At 43.5% G+C, this 23322-nt stretch overlaps 1 protein-coding gene across 8 annotated transcripts; it reads left to right on the forward strand.

Moving 5' to 3' along the window:
- On the forward strand, positions 1-20624 carry LOC110519579 (glucocorticoid modulatory element-binding protein 1). Of its 8 annotated transcripts, none has more exons than XM_090229382.1 (11): positions 1-122; positions 606-684; positions 13299-13443; positions 13785-13843; positions 14088-14209; positions 14396-14499; positions 15145-15293; positions 15821-15964; positions 16325-16462; positions 16944-17066; positions 17760-20624. In XM_090229382.1, exons 3-11 carry the CDS (start codon positions 13316-13318, stop codon positions 18389-18391), a joined length of 1599 nt encoding a protein of 532 aa, XP_090085508.1. In that variant the 5' UTR covers positions 1-122; positions 606-684; positions 13299-13315; the 3' UTR covers positions 18392-20624. The 8 variants fall into 8 exon arrangements, with proteins under 8 accessions (XP_090085508.1, XP_090085511.1, XP_036829839.2 ...); XM_090229385.1 differs by having other exon boundaries at positions 15824-15964; XM_036973944.2 differs by having other exon boundaries at positions 13302-13443.
- Positions 20625-23322: the final 2698 nt, after the last annotated feature.

The raw sequence follows: 23322 nt of genomic DNA on the forward strand, positions 1-23322 counted from the left end.
GGTCAGTATAACTTGTTATTTCATGTCGACGAGGGGAATACGCTGGTCCTAGACCCGTGCTTAGTGACAACCACCCCCTAAAACTTGAAATGACTTGAGTTGTGCAAAATGCATTAGAGCAGGTGAGCATACATTCCTTATATTTTCTGAGTTTAATTGAGTGCTAATAATTTATTAGGCTATGGGTTGAGCCCATAGCCTAATAAAACTATGTGCGCTCTATGATTAGCCTACTGTACACAACTGTAAAAGTCCGCTACCCTTTGCTACAACGTGTGCATTGATTTCTACCTATTTATAATGCTAAATCATTTTACACGCTCAACAAACATCACTTATTGCATGCAAATAATATATGTGTATTATAACAACACTCCTTTATTGGCCAAATGACATACGCGCGGTCAAATAAAACAGTATGTATAGTTGTTGTGAGCTATTCTAGTCATTTAGCCTTAACCTTCTCTAAACCATTCCGTGGTGCTCAAGCAAGCGGTGCACTCCTAGTAGAGCAGTTTGGCCGATATACACATCGCGTGCGAACAACCGCTTCTCGTGACAGTAGGACAGATGCTTCTCACAGGCAAATACTGCCTTCGTTGCAGGAAGTGTAGCGAAGCAGCAGTACAGCGCATGTTCTGAGAACTCTCTGCAAGCAAATGATGAATTCTCTGCAGTGAAACGGTAAGGAAAAACACAGAGTATTCAGTTAAAATAATATTTGATAATTTCTGGTTGGTTTACGTTATGTTTTCGTTTGCCTAGTCTGGAATGGTGTGTACTATGTACACATTGGTTGGTTGTGTGCGTGCCGCCGCACCAACATAACGTCAGTTTGAGTGGGTGAAGGAGGGAGAGAGGCACGCAAGTGCCGAAGTGGTTTATGCGCTGGGAATACTGGCTAAGATCTCTGAAACCTTTGTTGGTATTTTATAGTGGATCTCCATCGGATTTTCCTAATTTTTGAATAACTTGGGTGTCTTTTTTTGATAGGGTTTAATTCCTTTCATTAACCACTTTTCCATCCACAGTTGTTGTCCCATATTATAGACTCAATTATAGAACTGTTTCTAATACTTTTCAGAAAACTCAATGGATTAATGTACTACTCCACTATGTATGGATTGGATTGGAAGCATCTATCTTTACTGTACCATTTTTATAATGCACCCCTCCAAACCTACAGTGCATTCGGAAAGTATTCAGACCCCTTGACTTTTTCCACATTTTGTTACGTTACAGCCTTATTCTAAAACTGATTAAACTATTTTATACACACAAAACCCCATAATGACAAATCAATTTATTTTTTATTTTTTAGCAAATGTATTACAAATAAAAAACAGAAATACCTTATTTACGTAAGTATTCAGACTCTTTGCTATGAGACTCGAAATTGAGCTCAGGTGCATCCTGTTTCCATTGATCATCCTTGAGATGTTTCTACATCTTGATTGGAGTCCACCTGTGGTAAATTCAATTGATTGGACATGGTTTGGAAAGGCACACACCTGTCTATATAAGGTCCCACAGTTGATAATGCATATCAGAGCAAAAACCAAGCCATGAGGTCGAAGGAATTATCCGTAGAGCTCCGAGACAGGAGTGTTGAGGCACAGATCTGGGGAAGGGTACCAAAAAGTGAAGGTCCCCACAGCATTGAAGGTCCCCACGAACACAGTGGCCTCCATCATTCTTACATGGAAGAAGTTTGGAACCACCAAGACTCTTCTTAGAGCTGGCCAAACTGAGCAATCGGGGGAGAAGGCCCTTGGTCAGGGAGGTGACCAAGAACCCGATGCCAGAACTACAGTTCCTCTGTGGAGATGGGAGAAACTTCTCGAAGGACAACCATCTCTGCAGCACTCCACCAATAAGGCCTTTATGATAGAATGGCCAGACGGAAGCCACTCCTCAGTAAAAGGCACATGACAGCCCGCTTGGAGTTTGCCAAAAGACACCTGAAGAATCTCAAGACAATGAGAAACAAGATTCTCTTGTCTGATGAAACCAATATTTAACTATTTGGCCTGAATGCCAAGCGACACATCTGGAGGAAACGCATCATGATGTGGAGCTGTTTTTCAGGGGCAGGGACTGGCAGACTAATCAGGATCGAGGGAAAAATGAACGAAGCAAAGTACAGAGAGATCCAAAGAAAACCTGCTCCATGCTCAGGACCTCATACTTGGTGAATGTTCACCTTCCAACAGGACAACGACCCTAAGCACACAGCCAAGACAATGCTAACCCTAACCCTAATTTGTCCTTGCTTGGGGACAAATCTCTGAATGTCCTTGAGTGGCCCAGCCAGAGCCCGGACTTCAACCCGATCTAACATCTCTGGAGAGACCTGAAAATAGCCGTGCACCGACGCTCCTCATCCAACCTGACAGAGCTTGAGAGGATCTGCAGAGAAGAATGGGAGAATCTCCCCAAATACAGGTGTGCCAAGCTTGTAGCGTCATACCCAAGAAGACTCAAGGCTGTTATCGCTTCCAAAGGTGCTTCAACAAAGTACTGAGTAAAGGGTCCGAATACTTATGTAAATGTGATATTTCAGTTATTTTTATTTTATTTTTATAAATTTGAAACATTTCTAAAAACCAGTTTTTGCTTTGTCATTGTGGGGTATTGTGTGTAGATTGAAGGACAAAAACCATTTGAAACATTTTAGAATAAGACTGTAATAAACAAAATGTTGAATGTCTGAATACTTGCATATGTGATAATGGCATTTATCCTATAATGGAGACTAAATTAAAGGACTGATTCAAATTCTTTGTCAGCAAACTCAATGGATTAATGTTTTCAACTACTCTTGTATCAAGTTGTGTATTAGAAGCATATTTACTGTACCATTTACAAAATCCACTCCTCCAAACCTAATTACATCACACACAATAATGGTATTTTTCCCATGTTAAAGAATAAATTAAAGGGCCGTTTCATATACTTTGTGATCAAACTCAATGGATTAATGTAGTACAACGACTCCACTATCTATGTTATGATCTAGAGTAATTTTTACTGTACCATTTTGAAAATGCACTCATCCAATCTACATAATGGCATTTGCAGTTCCTTCAGAAAGCTTTCAAACCCCTTGACTTATTCGTCATTTTATTGTTACTGCCTGAATTAAACATGTATTAAATAAATACCCCATAGTAAAAAAGTTAACATTTGTTTTTTAGAAATGTTTGCACATTTATTGAAAATTAAATACAGAAATATCTAATTTACTTAAGTATTCACACCCCTGAGTCAGTACTTTGTAGAAGCACCTTTGGCAGCGATTACAGCTGTGAGTCTTTCTGGATGAGTCTCTAAGAGCTTTCCACACCTGGATTGTGCTACATTTGCCCATTATTCTTTAAAGAATTCTTAAAATTTGTTGTTGGTCATTATTAGAAAAACATTTTCAAGTCTTGCCATATATTTTTAAGTAGATTTATGTCAAAACTGTAACTCGGCCACTCAGTAACATTTATTGTCTTCTTGGTAAGCAACTCCAGGGTAGATTTGGCCTTGTGTTTTAAGTTATTGTCCTGCTGCAAGGTGCATTCATCTCCCATCTCCCAGTGTCAATTTTGTGTATAGAGCACACTTCGGACAAAACTGAATTACATTTTTTCCTCCGGGTTGGCAATGTTGCAAACTACACTGAACAAAAATCTAAACGCAACATGTAAAGTGTTTGTCCCATGTTTCATGAGCTGAAATAAAAGATCTCAGACATTTTCCATATGCACAAAAAGCTTATTTCTCAAAGAAAATGTATAGTTTACATTACTGCAAGTGAGAATTTTCCTTTGCCAAGATAATCCATCCACCTGACAGGTGTGGCATATCAAGAAGTTGATTAAACAGCATGATCATTACACAGGTACACCTTGTGCTGGGGACATTGAAAGGCCACTCCAAAATGTGCAGATTGTCACACAACACATTTGGCATGCTGACTGCAGGGATGTCCACCAGAGCTGTTGCCAGATAATTGAATGCTCATTTCTCTACCAGAAGCCGCCTCCAACATAATTTTTGAGAATTTGGCCGGCCTCACAACTGCAGACCACGTGTAACCACGCCAGCCCAGGACCTCCAAATCCAGCTTCATCTCTTGCGGGATTGTCTGAGACCAGCCACAGCTGACGAAAGTGTGGGTTTGCACAACCAAAGAATATCTGCACAAACTGTCAGAAACTGTCTGTGTGTTCGTTGTCCTCACTCATTGTCCTCACCAGGGTCTTGACCTGACTGCAGTTAGGCGTCATAACCGACTACAGTGAGCAACTGCTCACCTTTCGATGGCCACTGGCATGCTGGAGAAGTGTGCTCTTCACGGATGAATCCCGGTACAGGGCAGATGGCAGACCGCGTGTATGGCATCGTGTGGTGAGCGGTTTGCTGATGTCAACGTTGTGAACAGAGTGCACCATGGTGGGGTTATGGTATAGGCAGGCATAAGCTACAGACAATGAACACAATTGCATTTTATCAATAGCCATTTTAATGCACAGAGGTCCTGAGGTCCTGATGAGATCCTGAGGCCCATTGTCGTGCCATTCATCCAACAACTACTCCCATATCTATGTTATGGACTGGAAGCTATTTTACTGTACCATTTTGAAAATGCATCCCTCCAATCCTACTTACATCCCATAGGCAATAATGGCATTTAACTTTTTGGGCGACCAGACCAAATTCACATAGAAATGTGACTTATACTGTAGATCTGTCATTGTCGTTGAATGCAAGTCTAAGAAGCTGTAGTTCTATGTGTTGTATTTCTATGCTTCCCTTTTCGTTTTTCTGTCTTGAGTCGGTTTTGTACACCAGCTTCAAACAGCTGAAAATACAATGTTTGGTTATGGAAAATATATTCCACTGTGGTTTAGATGGTACAATGATTCTCTACACTATATTTGCTTGTTTTGTCATATAAACTGAAATTAGGCAAACTATTAGAATTTTAGCAACCAGGAAATGACGGAGCGATTTATGCATAATGCTATGCTTCAGGCGTAAAATATGATGCTCTGCTCGAGGCATAATAAATAAATCAAATAAAACATCCCCATCAATATCTCTCTGCTTAAGCTAGATATCTGTTGTTTTGCATGAGCTGCGTTTCAAATGCCGATTTTGACTTTCTGCATTTGCCGTGGAAGGTGGCAGAGCTACTGCGGTGTTTGTCAGACCAGGAGACATCTCGAAAATCCGTCTTCTAACAAAAACGTCTGTAGTGTCCAAACGGTTTGTCCTACAAATTAACATGACCCCTCAATGGAAAGATTACTCTCACGATGATGTTTTGCTCTACGAGTGTCACGGTACGCGTATGAAGGTAACCTGTTACCTGAAAAATGTATGGAAGTGAATAGGGCATTTCCACGTCAAATGTATACAGGTAATACCACGGTAAAATGTATTTGATTTTTGCCCTAAGCTTTCTTAGATTTTAGATATAGGACAGACACTTAAGAACATACTTCCTTTTGATTACATTTTTGACTATCTGTTTTTCCATGTATGAATCAGTTATTCAATGCATTTCTATGGGCTAGTAGTGGCAAGGCCAAATTCTGTTTCATCAAATATATACAATACCAGTCAAAAGTCTGGACACACCTACTCATTATTTGTACTATTTTATATATTGTAGAATAATAGTGAAGACATCAAAACTATGAAATAACACATATGGAATCATGTAGTAACCAACATTTTTTTAAACAAATAAAATTGTATATTCTTCAAAGTAGTCACCCGTTAATTGAAATGCATTTTGTCATCAAGGCACAGGGTGGCTACTTTGAAGAATCTCAAATTTCAAATATATTCTGACTTGTTTACCACTTTTTCAGTTACTAAATGATGTGTTATTTCATAGTTTTGATGTCTTCACTATTATTATTCAATGTGTAAAATAGTAAAAATAAAGAAAAACCCTTGAATGAGTAGGTGTGTCCAAACTTTTGACTGGTACTGTATATATTTGATGAAACATTGAATTTGGCCTTACAAGGTGCATCTGTGTAATGAGCATGCTGTTTAATCAGCTTCTTGATATGCCACACCAGTCAGGTGGATGGATTATCTTGGTAAACGAGAAATACTCACTAACAGGAATTTAAACAAATTTGTGCACAAAATTTGAGAGAAATTGTCAGGTGCGTGAATGAGGACCCAAAAGCGAATTAACAAACAGAGTTTCTTTAATGATGAACACACGTGGGCTCAGATGGACAGGTAGATTCCGACAGGACAGGACAAGGTTGCAGCAAACACGATGATAGTCTGGTTCAGGCATGAGACACACAAACAAGAATCCGACAAGGACAGGAGCAGAAACAGAGAGAGATATAGGGACCTAATCAGAGGGAAAAAGGGAACAGGTGGGAAAAGGGGTGAATGAGGTAGTCAGAGAAGACAAGGAACAGCTGGGGGAAAGAGGGACAGAAACGGTAACCTAGTACGACCAGCAGAGGGAGACAGGGTGAAAGGAAAGGACAGAAAGACACAACATGACAATACATGACAGTACCCCCCCACTCACCGAGCGCCTCCTGGCGCACTCGAGGAGGAAACCTGGCGGCAACGGAGGAAATCCTCGATCAGCGCACGGTCCAGCACGTCCCGAGAGGGAACCCAACTCCTCTCCTCAGGACCGTACCCCTCCCAATCTACGAGGTACTGGTGACCACGGCCCCGAGGACGCATGTCCAAAATCCTACGGACCCTGTAGATGGGTGCGCCCTCGACAAGGATGGGGGGGGGGGGGGAAGACGAGCGGGGGCGCGAAGAACGGGCTTGATACAGGAGACATGGAAGACCGGGTGGACGCGACGAAGGTATCGCGGAAGAAGAAGTCGAACTGCGACAGGATTAATGACCCGAGAAATACGGAACGGACCAATGAACCGCGGGGTCAACTTGCGAGAAGCCGTCTTAAGGGGAAGGTTCTGAGTGGAGAGCCAAACTCTCTGACCGCGACAATATCTAGGACTCTTAGTTCTACGCTTATTAGCAGCCCTCACAGTCTGCGTCCTATAACGGCAAAGTGCAGACCTGACCCTCTTCCAGGTGCGCTCGCAACGTTGGACAAAAGCCTGAGCGGAGGGGACGCTGGACTCGGCGAACTGAGATGAGAACAGCGGAGGCTGGTACCCGAGGCTACTCTGAAAAGGAGATAGCCCGGTCGCAGACGAAGGAAGCGAGTTGTGGGCGTATTCTGCCCAGGGGAGCTGTTCTGACCAAGACGCAGGGTTGCGAAAAGAAAGACTGCGTAAGATGCGACCAATAGTCTGATTGGCCCGTTCTGCTTGACCGTTAGACTGGGGGTGAAAGCCGGAAGAGAGACTGACGGAAGCCCCAATCAAACGGCAAAACTCCCTCCAAAATTGAGACGTGAATTGCGGACCTCTGTCCGAAACGACGTCTGACGGAAGGCCATGAATTCTGAAAACATTCTCGATGATGATTTGTGCCGTCTCTTTAGCAGAAGGAAGCTTAGCAAGGGGAATGAAATGAGCCGCCTTAGAGAACCTATCGACAACCGTAAGAATAACAGTCTTCCCCGCTGACGAAGGCAGTCCGGTGACAAAATCTAAGGCGATGTGAGACCACGGTCGAGAGGGAATGGGAAGCGGCCTGAGACGGCCGGCAGGAGGGGAGTTACCGGACTTAGTCTGCGCGCAGACCGAACAAGCAGCCACGAAACGACGCGTGTCATGCTCCCGGGTGGGCCACCAAAAACGCTGGCGAATGGAAGCAAGCGTACCCCGAACGCCAGGGTGGCCGGCTAACTTGGCAGAGTGAGCCCACTGAAGAACGGCCAGACGAGTAGGAACGGGAACGAAAAGAAGGTTCCTAGGACAAGCGCGCGGCGACGGAGTGTGAGTGAGCGCTTGCTTTACCTGCCTCTCAATTCCCCAGACAGTCAACCCGACAACACGCCCCTCAGGGAGAATCCCCTCGGGGTCAGTGGAGGCTACTGAAGAACTGAAGAGACGAGATAAAGCATCAGGCTTGGTGTTCTTAGAGCCCGGACGATAAGAAATCACGAACTCGAAACGAGCGAAAAACAGCGCCCAACGCGCCTGACGCGCATTAAGTCGTTTGGCAGAACGGATGTACTCAAGGTTCCTATGGTCAGTCCAAACGACAAAAGGAACGGTCGCCCCCTCCAACCACTGTCGCCATTCGCCTAGGGCTAACCGGATGGCGAGCAGTTCGCGGTTTCCCACATCATAGTTACGTTCCGACGGCGACAGGCGATGAGAAAAATACGCGCATGGGTGGACCTTGTCGTCAGAGAGGGAGCGCTGAGAAAGAATGGCTCCCACGCCCACCTCTGACGCGTCAACCTCGACAACGAACTGTCTAGAGACGTCAGGTGTAACAAGGATAGGAGCGGATGTAAAACGATTCTTGAGGAGATCAAAAGCTCCCTGGGCGGAAACGGACCACTTAAAGCACGTCTTGACAGAAGTAAGGGCTGTGAGAGGAGCTGCCACCTGACCGAAATTACGGATGAAACGACGATAGAAGTTCGCGAAGCCGAGAAAGCGCTGCAGCTCGACGCGTGACTTAGGGGCGGGCCAATCAATGACAGCTTGGACCTTAGCGGGATCCATCTTAATGCCTTCAGCGGAAATAACAGAACCGAGAAATGTGACGGAGGAGGCATGAAAAGTGCACTTCTCAGCCTTCACAAAAAGACAATTCTCTAAAAGGCGCTGGAGGACACGTCGAACGTGCTGAACATGAATCTGGAGTGACGGTGAAAAAATCAGGATATCGTCAAGGTAAACGAAAACAAAGATGTTCAGCATGTCTCTCAGGACATCATTGACTAATGCCTGAAAGACAGCTGGAGCGTTAGCGAGGCCGAAAGGAAGAACCCGGTATTCAAAGTGCCCTAACGGAGTGTTAAACGCCGTCTTCCACTCGTCCCCCTCCCTGATGCGCACGAGATGGTAAGCGTTACGAAGGTCCAACTTAGTGAAAAACCTGGCTCCCTGCAGGATCTCGAAGGCTGAAGACATAAGAGGAAGCGGATAACGATTCTTCACTGTTATGTCATTCAGCCCTCGATAATCTATGCAGGGGCGCAGAGACCCGTCCTTCTTCTTGACAAAAAAAAACCCCGCTCCGGCGGGAGAGGAGGAGGGGACTACGGTACCGGCGTCAAGAGCTACAGACAAATAATCCTCGAGAGCCCTACGTTCGGGAGCCGACAGAGAGTATAGTCTACCCCGGGGGGGAGTGGTTCCCGGAAGGAGATCAATACTACAATCATACGACCGGTGTGGAGGAAGAGAGGTGGCCCTGGACCGACTGAACACCGTGCGCAGATCGTGATATTCCTCCGGCACCCCTGTCAAATCACCAGGCTCCTCCTGTGAAGAAGAGACAGAGGAAACAGGAGGGATAGCAGACATTAAACATTTCACATGACAAGAGACGTTCCAGGAGAGGATAGAATTACTAGACCAATTAATGGAAGGATTATGACAAACTAGCCAGGGATGGCCCAAAACAACAGGTGTAAAAGGTGAACGAAAAATTTAAAAAGAAATGGTTTCGCTATGATTACCAGAAACAGTGAGGGTTAAAGGTAGCGTCTCACGCTGAATCCTGGGGAGAGGACTACCATCCAGGGCGAACAAGGCCGTGGACTCCCTTAACTGTCTGAGAGGAATGTCATGTTCCCGAGCCCAGGTCTCGTCCATAAAACAGCCCTCCGCCCCAGAGTCTATTAAGGCACTGCATGAAGCTGACGAACCGGTCCAGCGTAGATGGACCGACAAGGTAGTGCAGGATCTTGAAGGAGAGACAGGAGTAGTAGCGCTCACCAGTAGCCCTCCGCTTACTGATGAGCTCTGGCTTTTACTGGACATGAAGTGACAAAATGACCAGCAGAACCGCAATAGAGACAGAGGCGGTTGGTGATTCTCCGTTCCCTCTCCTTAGTCGAGATGCGGATACCTCCCAGCTGCATAGGCTCAGCTCCCGAGCCGGCAGAGGAAGATGGTAGTGATGCGGAGAGGGGGGCAACGGAGAACGCGAGCTCCTTTCCACGAGCTCGGTGACGAAGATCAACCCGTCGCTCAATGCGAATAGCGAGTTCAATCAAGGAATCCACGCTGGAAGGAACCTCCCGGGAGAGAATCTCATCCTTTACCTCTGCGCGGAGACCCTCCAGAAGACGAGCGAGCAAAGCCGGCTCGTTCCAGCCACTGGAGGCAGCAAGAGTGCGAAACTCAATAGAGTAGTCTGTTATGGATCGATTGCCTTGACATAGGGAAGACAGGGCCCTGGAAGCCTCCTCCCCAAAAACAGATCGATCAAAAACCCGTATCATCTCCTCCTTAAAGTCCTGATACTGGTTAGTACACTCAGCCCTTGCCTCCCAGATTGCCGTGCCCCACTCACGAGCCCGTCCAGTAAGGAGAGATATGACGTAGGCGACACGAGCAGTGCTCCTGGCGTAAGTGTTGGACTGGAGAGAAAACACAATATCACACTGGGTGAGGAACGAGCGGCATTCAGTGGGCTCCCCAGAGTAACACGGCGGGTTATTGATTCTGGGCTCCGGAGATTCGAAAGCCCTGGAAGTGGCCGGTGGATCGAGGCGGAGATGGTGAACCTGTTCTGTGAGGTTGGAGACTTGGGTGGCCAGGGTCTCAACGGCATGTCGAGCAGCAGACAATTCCTGCTCGTGTCTGCCTAGCATCGCTCCCTGGATCTCGACGGCTGTGGAGTGGAGTGGAGTGGAGAGGATCCGAAGTCGCTGGGTCCATTCTTGGTCGGATTCTTCTGTCAGGTGCGTGAATGAGGACCCAAAAGCGAATTAACAAACAGAGTTTCTTTAATGATGAACACACGTGGGCTCAGATGGACAGGTAGATTCCGACAGGACAGGACAAGGTTGCAGCAAACACGATGATAGTCTGGTTCAGGCATGAGACACACAAACAAGAATCCGACAAGGACAGGAGCAGAAACAGAGAGAGATATAGGGACCTAATCAGAGGGAAAAAGGGAACAGGTGGGAAAAGGGGTGAATGAGGTAGTCAGAGAAGACAAGGAACAGCTGGGGGAAAGAGGGACAGAAACGGTAACCTAGTACGACCAGCAGAGGGAGACAGGGTGAAAGGAAAGGACAGAAAGACACAACATGACAATACATGACAGAAATACACTTTTTGTGCATATGGAACATTTCTGTGATCTTTTATTTCAGCTCATGAAACATGGGACCAACACTTTAGATGTTGCGTTTATATTTTTGTTCACTGTAATATGGGCTACTTTTATGTACAGTGTGTGTACTTACATTGTTAGTACCAGGGTTACGTTTACCAGCTAGAAATAGTGTAATCAGATTACATATATTTTTGAAAAACTAGATGATTATTTCGAGGATTACTTTTAAATTCAGAAAGGATGTTTGCGAAAAAATATATTTCACTCTTCTCTGTTTTCTCAATGACATTCAAATCAGCATTGAACAAAGGCACAAATTTAAGTTTGTTCCAACTGATTGAGTCTGACCACAGATCAGAGACCACTATGATGACACACCAAATGTGTTTGATGGATGGCGGGAAAAGAGCAGGAACAGCCTTTGGTAGGCTACAGTCCAAGCTATGTCTTGCATTGGTGCTACTGCTGTCGGCATCCAAAGATTATCCAACTTGAATAAACGTTGGAAGTAAGGATGACAGAAGTGGTGTCGTCTACGGTGATACGGATATCACTTATTATTTATATCTACATGGCGCATTGATGGGAATCACACTGCTGCTCTCTCATTTAGCTATTTGCGCCTCATGGATTGTGGTTGTTGTGGATAGCTGTTCACAAATCTAAATGGGTATCTGAACCCAAAAATGGTTGAATTCAAGAAGTTTAAGCTGCCTGTCAATCATTGTTTTTGAAACCAGTGGACAGCCAGTGAAAAATGCGCTCTTGCAACAGCTGCATAGTGCGGATCCCAGCCTATATAATAAAAGTTTTTTTTTTAATTGTTCAATCTAATTCATGCTGATTAAAACTAAACATCCATAGGCCAAATGGACACATACTCAAACTCGCACACTTTTGAAAAGACGTAAAGGGGCAATCTGAGGTTAATACATCAATTTTAGGATTTATAAATTATATTAGTGTAAAGATAGAATTTAATTGTATTATTATATGTAGTAAAAAGCGAGGGGTTAGAAGAATCCTACATAAACAACCCATAAAGTACAATTTTACATCTGTGTATGGCCAGCTATGTAAACTTTAACATTGATTTATCCTGCAATAGATGTAGTTCAATTGGTAACATACATTTTTGTCTTCTTCTAATACTTCTTAAGGGGAAAGTAAATTAAAAGTAACGGAACGTAATCAGAGTTTGGGTAATCCAACAGTTACGTTACTGATTACAGGTAATTTACAGGTAAGTTACTTTCTTGGACAGGTAACTAGTAACTGTTAACGGATTCAATTTAGAAAGTAACCTACCCGACCCTGGTTAATACAGTAGTTAATCTCAGCACCCAGAATAACCAATGAGAGACTACACTGTCTGCTACTTATGTAGCTACCTAGAATGCATGATTTTAGCACCACATGCAATTAAGTGGTAATGTTGTTTTCTCTACTTCTTCTTACAAACCATTCCGAAGTTAGGGAAAGAACAATTCAACTTGAAGCCTGTCAGTCTGTTTTTGTTAACCCCTATTTATATATATATATATATATTTTTTTTTTAAAGGGGGGTAACCCATACTAGGAATGGCTCATAACCTTCATGCAAAATACTTTTTGTCAGATGATAAATTATTTGATTACATGAGAAGAAATCCCAGTCAGAACCATTTGTGCCATAAATTCAATATGGATCTATTCTCAATAGCTACTATTGCATGTCAGGACCTACAGTACTATTTAGGACTAGCGTAACATGGACCTCTATACAGTATGCTGAAAAGCATCTGTGTGTGTGTGTGTGTGTGTATGTGCGCGCATGTGTGTGTGAATGCGTGCATGGGGTAGCCTAGGCAGGTAGACTAGTCGTTAGAGCATTGGGCCAGTAACCGAAAGGTTGTCAGTTCAGGGATTCGCTCTAGCAAGGGAAAAATCTGTCGTTCTGCCCCTGAACAAGGCAGTTAACCCACTGTTCCCCGTTAGGCAGTAATTGTAAATAAGAATTTGTTCTTAACTGACTTGCCTGATTAAATAAAGGTTAAATTAAAAAAATATATATATGCCCATAAATATGCCTGTCCCTACAGCAGTCCAGGGAGTGGTCATGGCGAGTGCTGAGATCACAGTGTCCTCAAGAAACATAGTGATGGTGAAGGAAGAGGAGGAGGAAGGGGAGCACTGTGAGAGCCGCAAGACTCAGGTCATCCTCCATCTGCAGCCCATCATACAGGGGTAAGACTTGCAATGCAAAGAGGGGGCACTGGACACAACAGGGTGGAGGGTTGGAGTTACCATTTGGACAAAACGCAAAAGTCTCAAAATTCTAATTGCAATTAGTGACTAATTTAATTTATCGTTACTACGTAATGTAATTACACTAAGAAATTACACATTTCGTTTTTTAAGTGTACAAAGTGTGCTTTTCTAGACATCCAAGTTGTCAGTAAGATAAAACTGTCTTTGAAGTGTAGAATTCTGATAGCAGGTTCTGTTATGTACTGTACGTTGTAACAGCTGCCTCAGTGGGAGTGGTGAATATTGCATGAAATAGTGGACTTTGTCTCCTCCTACAGGGCAAATGAGGACAACGCTGACACTGGCTCTACTGTTCTAGCCATAGAGACGCATCATGGTAAGATTCCAAAAGACGCTTTGTTTCTATTGCTTATTTGTATGACCCGTATTTTAATTCATTAATACATTCAACTTGGAGATTAGATTTGTATTGTATACATCAGCTAGTAATTTTTTTAAACTGGATATATCATTTGTATTATTTTGTTTTGTTGTGTTTTTGATGTATGGATGCTTGCTTGTGATATTGTGTATTTTATATACTGTGTGTTTAAATTGTATTTTACCATTATGGATGCTAGAAGACAATCTTGCGGAGGGTGAGGAGGTTGAGTATGGATACCCCATCACCTGTGGCGAAAGCAAAGCAGTCCTCCTGTTTAAGAAGTTTGTCTGCCCTGGCATCAACATCAGATGTGTCAAGGTACCAGTCATCAAGTAACTTGTTCATAAGTACTGTATGCTGGGGGGGAGGGGGGGGGGGGGGGGGGTTGTGTCCATAGATCATTTTGCTTTCCATTGTCGATATGAAAGCATGTGAGATATTTTATTATTATTTAACTCTTTCTGTGCCTGTGATTCTCTGTGTTGCTTTTTCTACTCAATGCAGTTCAATGACCAGCTGATCAGCCCCAAGCAGTTTGTTCACATGGCAGGGAAAGCCACTCTGAAGGACTGGAAGAGGGCCATCCGACTGGGAGGGGTGATGCTCAGGTAGGCTGCGTCGTACTGGGTGGAGGGCAGGGTTTACATTTACATTTTGGTCGTTTAGCAGACGCTCTTATCCAGAGATACTTACAGTCAGTGCATATAACTAAAGAAGCTAAGACAACCACATATCACAAGTAAAAACGTTATTAAATAAAGCATCTATAAGCAGAATCAGTGCTAGGAAAAAGACAGGTTGGGGTCAATATGTGTCTGGGATCTTCTTGTTTTGCCTTCATCGGGTTACCTGGAGTTTTTTGCCCCATACATTCCACTAGCAGTTAGTAAGCAGCGTTCTTGTGGTGGTAGGATCACATATCACGCTGTCAAATTGCTGAGTGATGCATTTCTCACCCCATCTTCGTGTTTGCACATGTTCTCTGTCCATCTGTGGTTTAGTCTGCTGCCTTCATCCCTACATATCAGATCAGAAGCTTTTGTTACAAGCAAAGCTTTGATGAAACATTGAATTCATTAACCACTTGTAAACATTTCACTGTGTAATACACATATTGCCGCAACTAGAAGTAGCTATTTTCTGACTGGATTAGATATAGTGATAACAATGTTCATTATTATATAACTAATCATAAAATAAATATACTAAACCATTCTCCTTCTCCCAAATCTTCTCTTATGTCCTCTATGCAGGAAAATGATGGACTCAGGTCAGATTGACTTCTACCAGCATGACACAGTGTGCACCAACACCTGCCGCAGCACTAAGTTTGACGTGTTGATCAACAGCACCCGCTTCCTTCCGGGCAGCGCCATGCAGCACCCCCCTTCCCCTCTGCCAAGTGAGCCTATCAGCCAATTAGCCAAGGGCTGACTACACATTGCCCAGTGTGCCTATCAGCCAAGGGCTTACCTAACTACAGTACACGTTTACTATGTACACATTTACTCTCTCATATCCCGTGGCTGCTGCCATTTATTAAACTGCTGTTTTTATCCCTGCACAAACTACACTTCACCTTCATAAACTGTACCACTCATATTTTGAAATGGACTACATCAAAACATCAATGAATAATTGCCCTCAGCAGTCTTTGGTGTGGCACCTATTTTTATCACTAGACAGGGCAGTGATTGGAATCTAGAAGTAGGAAAACAATTAGATTTAGGGGCCTCAATGGTCTCCTCAGATGCGCATAGAACTTGGATTGAAAACCCTGTACTGTGAAGGCACTTGCAGAGCCACACAGTTGTTACCACTGCTTACAACCAAATGTCTACAACAGAACTGAACCAGAATTTGAGCTAGTGATATGAGTGATGACATGAGATGTTGGAGGAGTGATTTGATGTGTGTTGGTGTGTATAGTAGATGGAGGCCATGCTGCAGTGTCAGATGACAGGCTAGAGGAGAAGGCCTACACTACAGTGGAGTGGAGCCCTGGGCCAGCTCCTCCCATCACCAGCACAGCCAATGGACATGTCAAGAGGAAAAGGGGTGACATCATCCCTGGTCAGTATAACAACAACAGGGATACATTGATGGTTAGCTTAATGTAAACACATGCAAACAGGCACGTGCTTACGCACACACGTTCACACACACATACTGTATAAACACACACACTAACGCACGCATGGTGGCACGCACGCACGCACGCACACACGCATGAGCACACACACACACACACACACACACACACACACACACACACACACACACACACGCGTGTTAGGGACTTACAGTAATAAGGAAAGTCACTTTGATGACTAAAAAGGCATCCTGGTCACATCTGACGTCTTGACATACACACACATTCCCCCATCACCATTCCACTTTCCTAATCATGCCACGTCTCTTGCCTTTCTCTAGATGGCAGTCTAAGCTTTTGGAGAGGCATAGCAGACGTTGGCCTGATGGGGGAGGTGTTATCCAGTTTCCGCACAGAACTGGTGGCCATGTTGAGAGGAGTGGAGGTCCGCAGTGAGAAGGCCATTTTGCAAGAAGCCGGTGAGCTTACACACTGTGACAGGTTCCCACACATACTTACATGTATGAAATATCAGAGAGTTAAAAAATGTAATGTTCTATGGGTAACATGTACACTGAGTGTACAAATCATTATGAACACCTTACTAATATTGAGTTGCACCCTCCCTTTTGCCATCAGAACAGCCTCAATTTGTCGGGGCATGTACTCGAAAAGGTGTCGAAAGCGTTCCACAGGGATGCTGGCCCATGTTGACGCCAGTGCTTCTCACAGTTGTGTCAAGTTGGCTGGATGTCCTTTGGGTTGTGGACCATTCTTGGTACACACGGGAAACTGTTGAGCACTTGTACTCAGTGTATTTAGCAGGTTTATATAGAGGCAGGTGGATTGGCAAGAGTTTCGTAGACCAAAATTAGAATTGGGGATTGGTTAATTTGTTGGACTGATTTATTTGAATTGCCTGTCTATTTGTTGTTACTGTAATGTGTTTTGTCGTGTCAGATGCGGTTGTGCTGAACTCCCTTTCTGAGATGTTTGGGCTGCTGGACTCAGTGAGGAGGGTTCTGGACCTGAGACGCAGTGAGACTGATGACAACCAGCAGCAGGTCCACAATGCTCTTAATGGTGAGAGAATGTAAGCTTGGATGTGAGCTTAGAATGGGCAAACATACACTCTTGGAAAAAGGATTCAAAAAGGGTTCTTCGGCTGTCCCCATTGGAGAACCCTTTTTGGTTCCAGGTAGAACCCTTTTTGGTTCCAGGTATATAACTATGTTGGGTTCCATGTAGAACCCTCTGTGATGGGTTCTACCTGGAACCAAAAGGGGTTCTTCAAAGGGCTCTCCTATGGGATTCTAGATTGCACAACACATTTGTACTGTACTTACAATATATAGGTTTGGATCCCTGCACTAAAAGTAACACCGTTGTTTAAGTTATTTTTGCTTACCTGATATGTATACAGACTATTATTATGTTCGGTTTTCTTATTTCACTTGTGGTAAACCGTGGGGTGTTGGGTTGAGTGTGCCGAGATTAACACAGAGACAGTGAGGTTTTAGTTAGCAAACACAACTATACCAGGCCATAAAATAAACATAGAACAACAAAGAAAATCACATAGGTTTGGCTCAGTCCTTCTTCTCAGCTTTGGCTCTGTGTCGGTCTCTCCCGGTTCTCGCTGGCGGTGTGCCACAGTGCCAAATGTCGCATCACGTACCTCCCCTCTATTATCACCCCCTGGGGTAGACCTCCTGGGATACCACACAATGTTCATTGCTCGATGTTATACCAGTACAACCATGTGTCCTTCCTCAGTGCTGGAGGACCAGTTGGAGGACCAGAGGAAGCAGAGGCAGGATGAGCCCCCACCCAGCCCTGGTCACCTCTACATGGGCAGCTTCTCCAAGGCCACCCCCTCAAAGTGCCCGCGGCTGCATCCCTCTAGCTCTTCCACCACCCAGCCTCAGAACCAGACCACACAATCGTCTATCGTCTTATCTCCCATTACCACATCCCCAGTGGGTCAGCCTCTCAATGTGGCCGGCTTGCCTGTGGCCACACTGGCCCAACTCCCCACTGGCTCCCAGCTCTTCACCCACTACACCACTGGCAACACCTCTGCAGGAAAGAGAGGCAGAGCCAGGTCTGTGGCTCTCCATGCAGCCTCCAGGGTGACTGTGCTCAACACAACCACAGAGTCATGGGTAGGGACCCCTCTACAGGCGCTTCATCTAACCCAGAAGAAGGAGCAGGACTCTGGGGACAAGGAGAGCCAGAGACTGGGGGAGGAGAGGATAGTACTTGTGCAGCAGGGGGTACTACTGGACACTCCAGGGATTCAGACACACTTTGCTGGGAACAGTGGGGGCTCAATCAGAGATGGAGGAAAAGGGGGAGGAACAGGGGAGGGACAGGAGAGTGAAGGTACAGAAGGAAGGGTTGCATAATGTAGAGTATAATGTAGAGTCTTTGGCAGGAACAGGGCATTAAAAGAATGTAAAGCCAAGTGAGAGAAGAGAGAACCGTAAGGAATACAGTTGAAAGAGAATAGAGTGAGTGAGTGAGTCAGCGAGCGAGTGTGTGTGTGTGACAGTGTGTCTGTGTGGAAGAGAGCAAGAAGGTGAACTTCGCCATGTCATGTCATGTGTAGCGCCACACAGATTTTAGGCTATATGTGTTTTAGGCTATATGTGTTTTAGGCTACATGTGTTTTAGGCTACATGTGTTTTAGGCTATACAGTGCCTTGCGAAAGTATTCGGCCCCCTTGAACTTTGCGACCTTTTGCCACATTTCAGGCTTCAAACATAAAGATATAAAACTGTATTTTTTTGTGAAGAATCAACAACAAGTGGGACACAATCATGAAGTGGAACGACATTTATTGGATATTTCAAACTTTTTTAACAAATCAAAAACTGAAAAATTGGGCGTGCAAAATTATTCAGCCCCCTTAAGTTAATACTTTGTAGCGCCACCTTTTGCTGCGATTACAGCTGTAAGTCGCTTGGGGTATGTCTCTATCAGTTTTGCACATTGAGAGACTGACATTTTTTCCCATTCCTCCTTGCAAAACAGCTCGAGCTCAGTGAGGTTGGATGGAGAGCATTTGTGAACAGCAGTTTTCAGTTCTTTCCACAGATTCTCGATTGGATTCAGGTCTGGACTTTGACTTGGCCATTCTAACACCTGGATATGTTTATTTTTGAACCATTCCATTGTAGATTTTGCTTTATGTTTTGGATCATTGTCTTGTTGGAAGACAAATCTCCGTCCCAGTCTCAGGTCTTTTGCAGACTCCATCAGGTTTTCTTCCAGAATGGTCCTGTATTTGACTCCATCCATCTTCCCATCAATTTTAACCATCTTCCCTGTCCCTGCTGAAGAAAAGCAGGCCCAAACCATGATGCTGCCACCACCATGTTTGACAGTGGGGATGGTGTGTTCAGCTGTGTTGCTTTTACGCCAAACATAACGTTTTGCATTGTTGCCAAAAAGTTCCATTTTGGTTTCATCTGACCAGAGCACCTTCTTCCACATGTTTGGTGTGTCTCCCAGGTGGCTTGTGGCAAACTTTAAACAACACTTTTTATGGATATCTTTAAGAAATGGCTTTCTTCTTGCCACTCTTCCATAAAGGCCAGATTTGTGCAATATACGACTGATTGTTGTCCTATGGACAGAGTCTCCCACCTCAGCTGTAGATCTCTGCAGTTCATCCAGAGTGATCATGGGCCTCTTGGCTGCATCTCTGATCAGTCTTCTCCTTGTATGAGCTGAAAGTTTAGAGGGACGGCCAGGTCTTGGTAGATTTGCAGTGGTCTGATACTCCTTCCATTTCAATATTATCGCATGCACAGTGCTCCTTGGGATGTTTAAAGCTTGGGAAATCTTTTTGTATCCAAATCCGGCTTTAAACTTCTTCACAACAGTATCTCGGACCTGCCTGGTGTGTTCCTTGTTCTTCATGATGCTCTCTGCGCTTTTAACGGACCTCTGAGACTATCACAGTGCAGGTGCATTTATACGGAGACTTGATTACACACAGGTGGATTGTATTTATCATCATTAGTCATTTAGGTCAACATTGGATCATTCAGAGATCCTCACTGAACTTCTGGAGAGAGTTTGCTGCACTGAAAGTAAAGGGGCTGAATAATTTTGCACGCCCAATTTTTCAGTTTTTGATTTGTTAAAAAAGTTTGAAATATCCAATAAATGTCGTTCCACTTCATGATTGTGTCCCACTTGTTGTTGATTCTTCACAAAAACATACAGTTTTATATATTTATGTTTGAAGCCTGAAATGTGGCAAAAGGTCGCAAAGTTCAAGGGGGCCGAATACTTTCGCAAGGCACTGTATGTGTAACATCATTTTAACGTACAATACTTTTTCACTTGGTGTTTATTACTGCAGGGCCCATAGTACTTTAATTATCCATGGTCTTCATCATCAAAGATATTGATATACTTAATGATAGGGGAGAGTGGGCTAAGTTGAGCCATTTCTCCGTCAAGGGAAATATTGTATTCTTTCTAACAAAGATGTCTACATTTATTTCAGGATGTTGTGTATCCCTGAAATTAATCAGAATTATGTATATATTACAGTTTTGCGGGACAAGGTAAGTTAAGCCGCCTATTTCTGTACTGAATTAAACATTACCACTACTGTTTTAAAACACTGTCTACCTTTATTTCCTAAACACAAATCAACATAATCACAATACATTTTTTGTGTTTTAATCATTTAAAGCATATTTAACACTGGCTTAAAACTCTTTGTACTTTTTTAAAACACATTTAACTTAGGCCAGGCCCTGTTGTCACCCCATATCCCAGCGATAATGATAAGAAAACACTTACATTTTCTCAACTTGCCATTGGCTCAACTAACCCGTGGCCATTGGCTCAACTTTCACCCCATGGCAAACATTTTGACTATATTAGCCCACACACCTACACGGATGCACTTTCATGCTAGGTTTAGGACCTCATATTGAAACTTATAGAGACCCCCAACGGATGTACAGAACGATCTTGAAATGATCTACATTGGTTTAGATACAGTACAAGCATCATGAAAACACTTAACACAATAAATTCATTTTTTTGGATCTAACTTGCTTACCACTTTTTCCATGTGGTTTCTTTTTTCACAGAGCTCTTCCTAAATATTTGGTCATGTAATACATGTTTTGTGTATGGTTTCCTAAAAACAAGAGTGGCCTAACTTACCCTTTGGCTCAGCTTACCCCACTCTCCCCTACAGGGTTTTATCACAACCTCCTCAGTAGTTCTCATCAACTCCTGTAAATCACAGCTTGTATTCATAAAGCGTATCAGAGTAGGATTGCTGCTCTTGGATCAGTTTTGCATTTTAAATCATAATGAATAAAAAGGGGGGACCTGATTCTTAAACAGCACTCCTACTCTGAGACGCAGAACTCACTGTTCCTCTCAAGTACACCAGGAGATAGGAACCATCTGTGCTATTATCATTTGGCTGTTTGTTCCATTCTGGGTTCTGAATTATCATAGCAGAACCCAGAATGGAACAAACTGCCAAATGATAATAGCGCAGATGGTTCCTGTCTCCTTTTGTTCAGATTTGATTACATATTGGCAAAATGACAGCACAGACTGGGGCAGGACTCTAGCAAGTTCAAAGTTGTCGAAAGGGTTTTGTGTGCAAACATTAGAATATTCCTTTAAATCTTTTTTCTTCCTGAAGTTTTCACATGTTCAAATTAAAAACTTTGTTTTCCATTTTTGTTAGTAATGGAATGCTCCATGATAAATGTTTTGGTTGTTAGAGGTGCTTCTGATGCATACACATCTAATGTTTTATTATTTGGTATGCTATAAAAAATGAATAGTCACACACCATGTATAAGCCTCCCAGAAATGTATTCGGTAAACCACCAATGTTTCTGCATCATATTGCCTTCTTCAGGGTTATTATTTTGTATAAAGAAATATTTTGCGTTATTATTTATCATACCGAGAGATGCGTCTGTAGTGTTATTCTTTTTTAAACCGGCAAACATGTTTGCTAAAGTTTTAAGCAAAACTTTTTTGTGTTTGTCACTTTCGTCCCACATCATCTACCCAATAACAATTGCAAAAAAATATATATTGAAACGTCATATCACCTTTAATTGTGAGAGTAAATGCACTACATTGAGTAAGACTGATAATGACAATTGTACAAACTTGTTATGTAAAAAAATGAAAGACCGATGACAACAACCCACACTGTCATTGCTTTACATTTACATCGCAATACCGTGATTGTAGGGTTGGCACAGAGGTTGGAGGTTTATAGAGCGGAGGCAGCGGAATGGAGTCACCATTGGTTTATTTTACAACAAAAAAAGTTACTGATCCAGTGAGGAATATTGAAATTGCAGAATTTTGTTGGTTTGTTTTTTGGGACAAAACTTGAAAAATATTCCACTGGACACCAGTTCAAATTATAGTTTTTATTTACATTTGGTTGAGTTGTCAACTAACGTCTTGCCATTGAGATGGCGTCGGTTTGCTCCTTTCCAATTTAAAAGGTGAGCAGATTTATGCACAACTGGGGAAATATGCCTGCAGTCTTAAAATATATATTTTTTAATCCATCACCATGGTAAGCGTAGCTAACATTGTTCAGCCAATCAGGTGGCTCCTAACATACAGAGTCAAGCCTGGTCTGTATGTACAATGTGCAAAAGATTGGCTGGACACCGAACGCTACTTCTTGGTGTAGCACTGGCGTGGTGGTGGAAATTTTACTGTAGGCATATTTTCCCCGTTTTTTAAACCTTCTCCCCTTGCAAGTTAAGAAGGTAAGGAGAAAACCTACACCAAGGCAGTCTGAATGGCACATGTTTGATGTCCCTGCTAGCACAAGGCAACTATGGGTAGGTGCACCCCGGAGTAGTGGGCATGTGGGTGCGTTGAAAGGAAGGAGTGGGCGTGTCTAAAGCACTATGCCATAGGTTAGAGGCTTTGGCTAGATGGTACACAGTTTATGTAAAAAAAAACAATAACGTAGCAGGTTAGGATAATTATCTTAAGGTTTGGAAAATAGTGTTATTGTATTTATTTAACCTTTATTTAAGCAGGGAGTCATGCTGAGACTACGGTCTATTTCGCAGATGAGCCCTGAATGAACACATCAATAAACAACAATTACACTATACATGAAAAGCAAACACAAAACACGGGTTAGGGTAAGGGTTAGCATAAATGCAGAAAGGGTTAGGGTTAGGCGGTGCAGTAGCTGCTTGCTTTCGAAACGCCCACTCCTTTCCACACACCCATACTCTGATCGCCATATCGGGCTGCAGCTACCCCCTTCTCGCTCAAGGGCCCAATAAACCATAGCTG

The sequence above is a fragment of the Oncorhynchus mykiss genome, chromosome 3, assembly GCF_057628025.1.
Source record: "Oncorhynchus mykiss isolate SJ-2025 chromosome 3, ASM5762802v1, whole genome shotgun sequence".
NCBI lineage: Eukaryota > Metazoa > Chordata > Actinopteri > Salmoniformes > Salmonidae > Oncorhynchus > Oncorhynchus mykiss.

Excerpts from the sequence above, each read along its gene's own strand:
- LOC110519579 (XM_090229382.1), top strand. The coding sequence starts at position 13,316 with ATGGCGAGTGCTGAGATCACAGTGTCCTCAAGAAACATAGTGATGGTG. Across the intron at positions 14,210-14,395 it reads TCAACATCAGATGTGTCAAG|TTCAATGACCAGCTGATCAG; the intron begins GTACCAGTCATC and ends TACTCAATGCAG. Across the intron at positions 15,965-16,324 it reads AAGGGGTGACATCATCCCTG|ATGGCAGTCTAAGCTTTTGG; the intron begins GTCAGTATAACA and ends GCCTTTCTCTAG.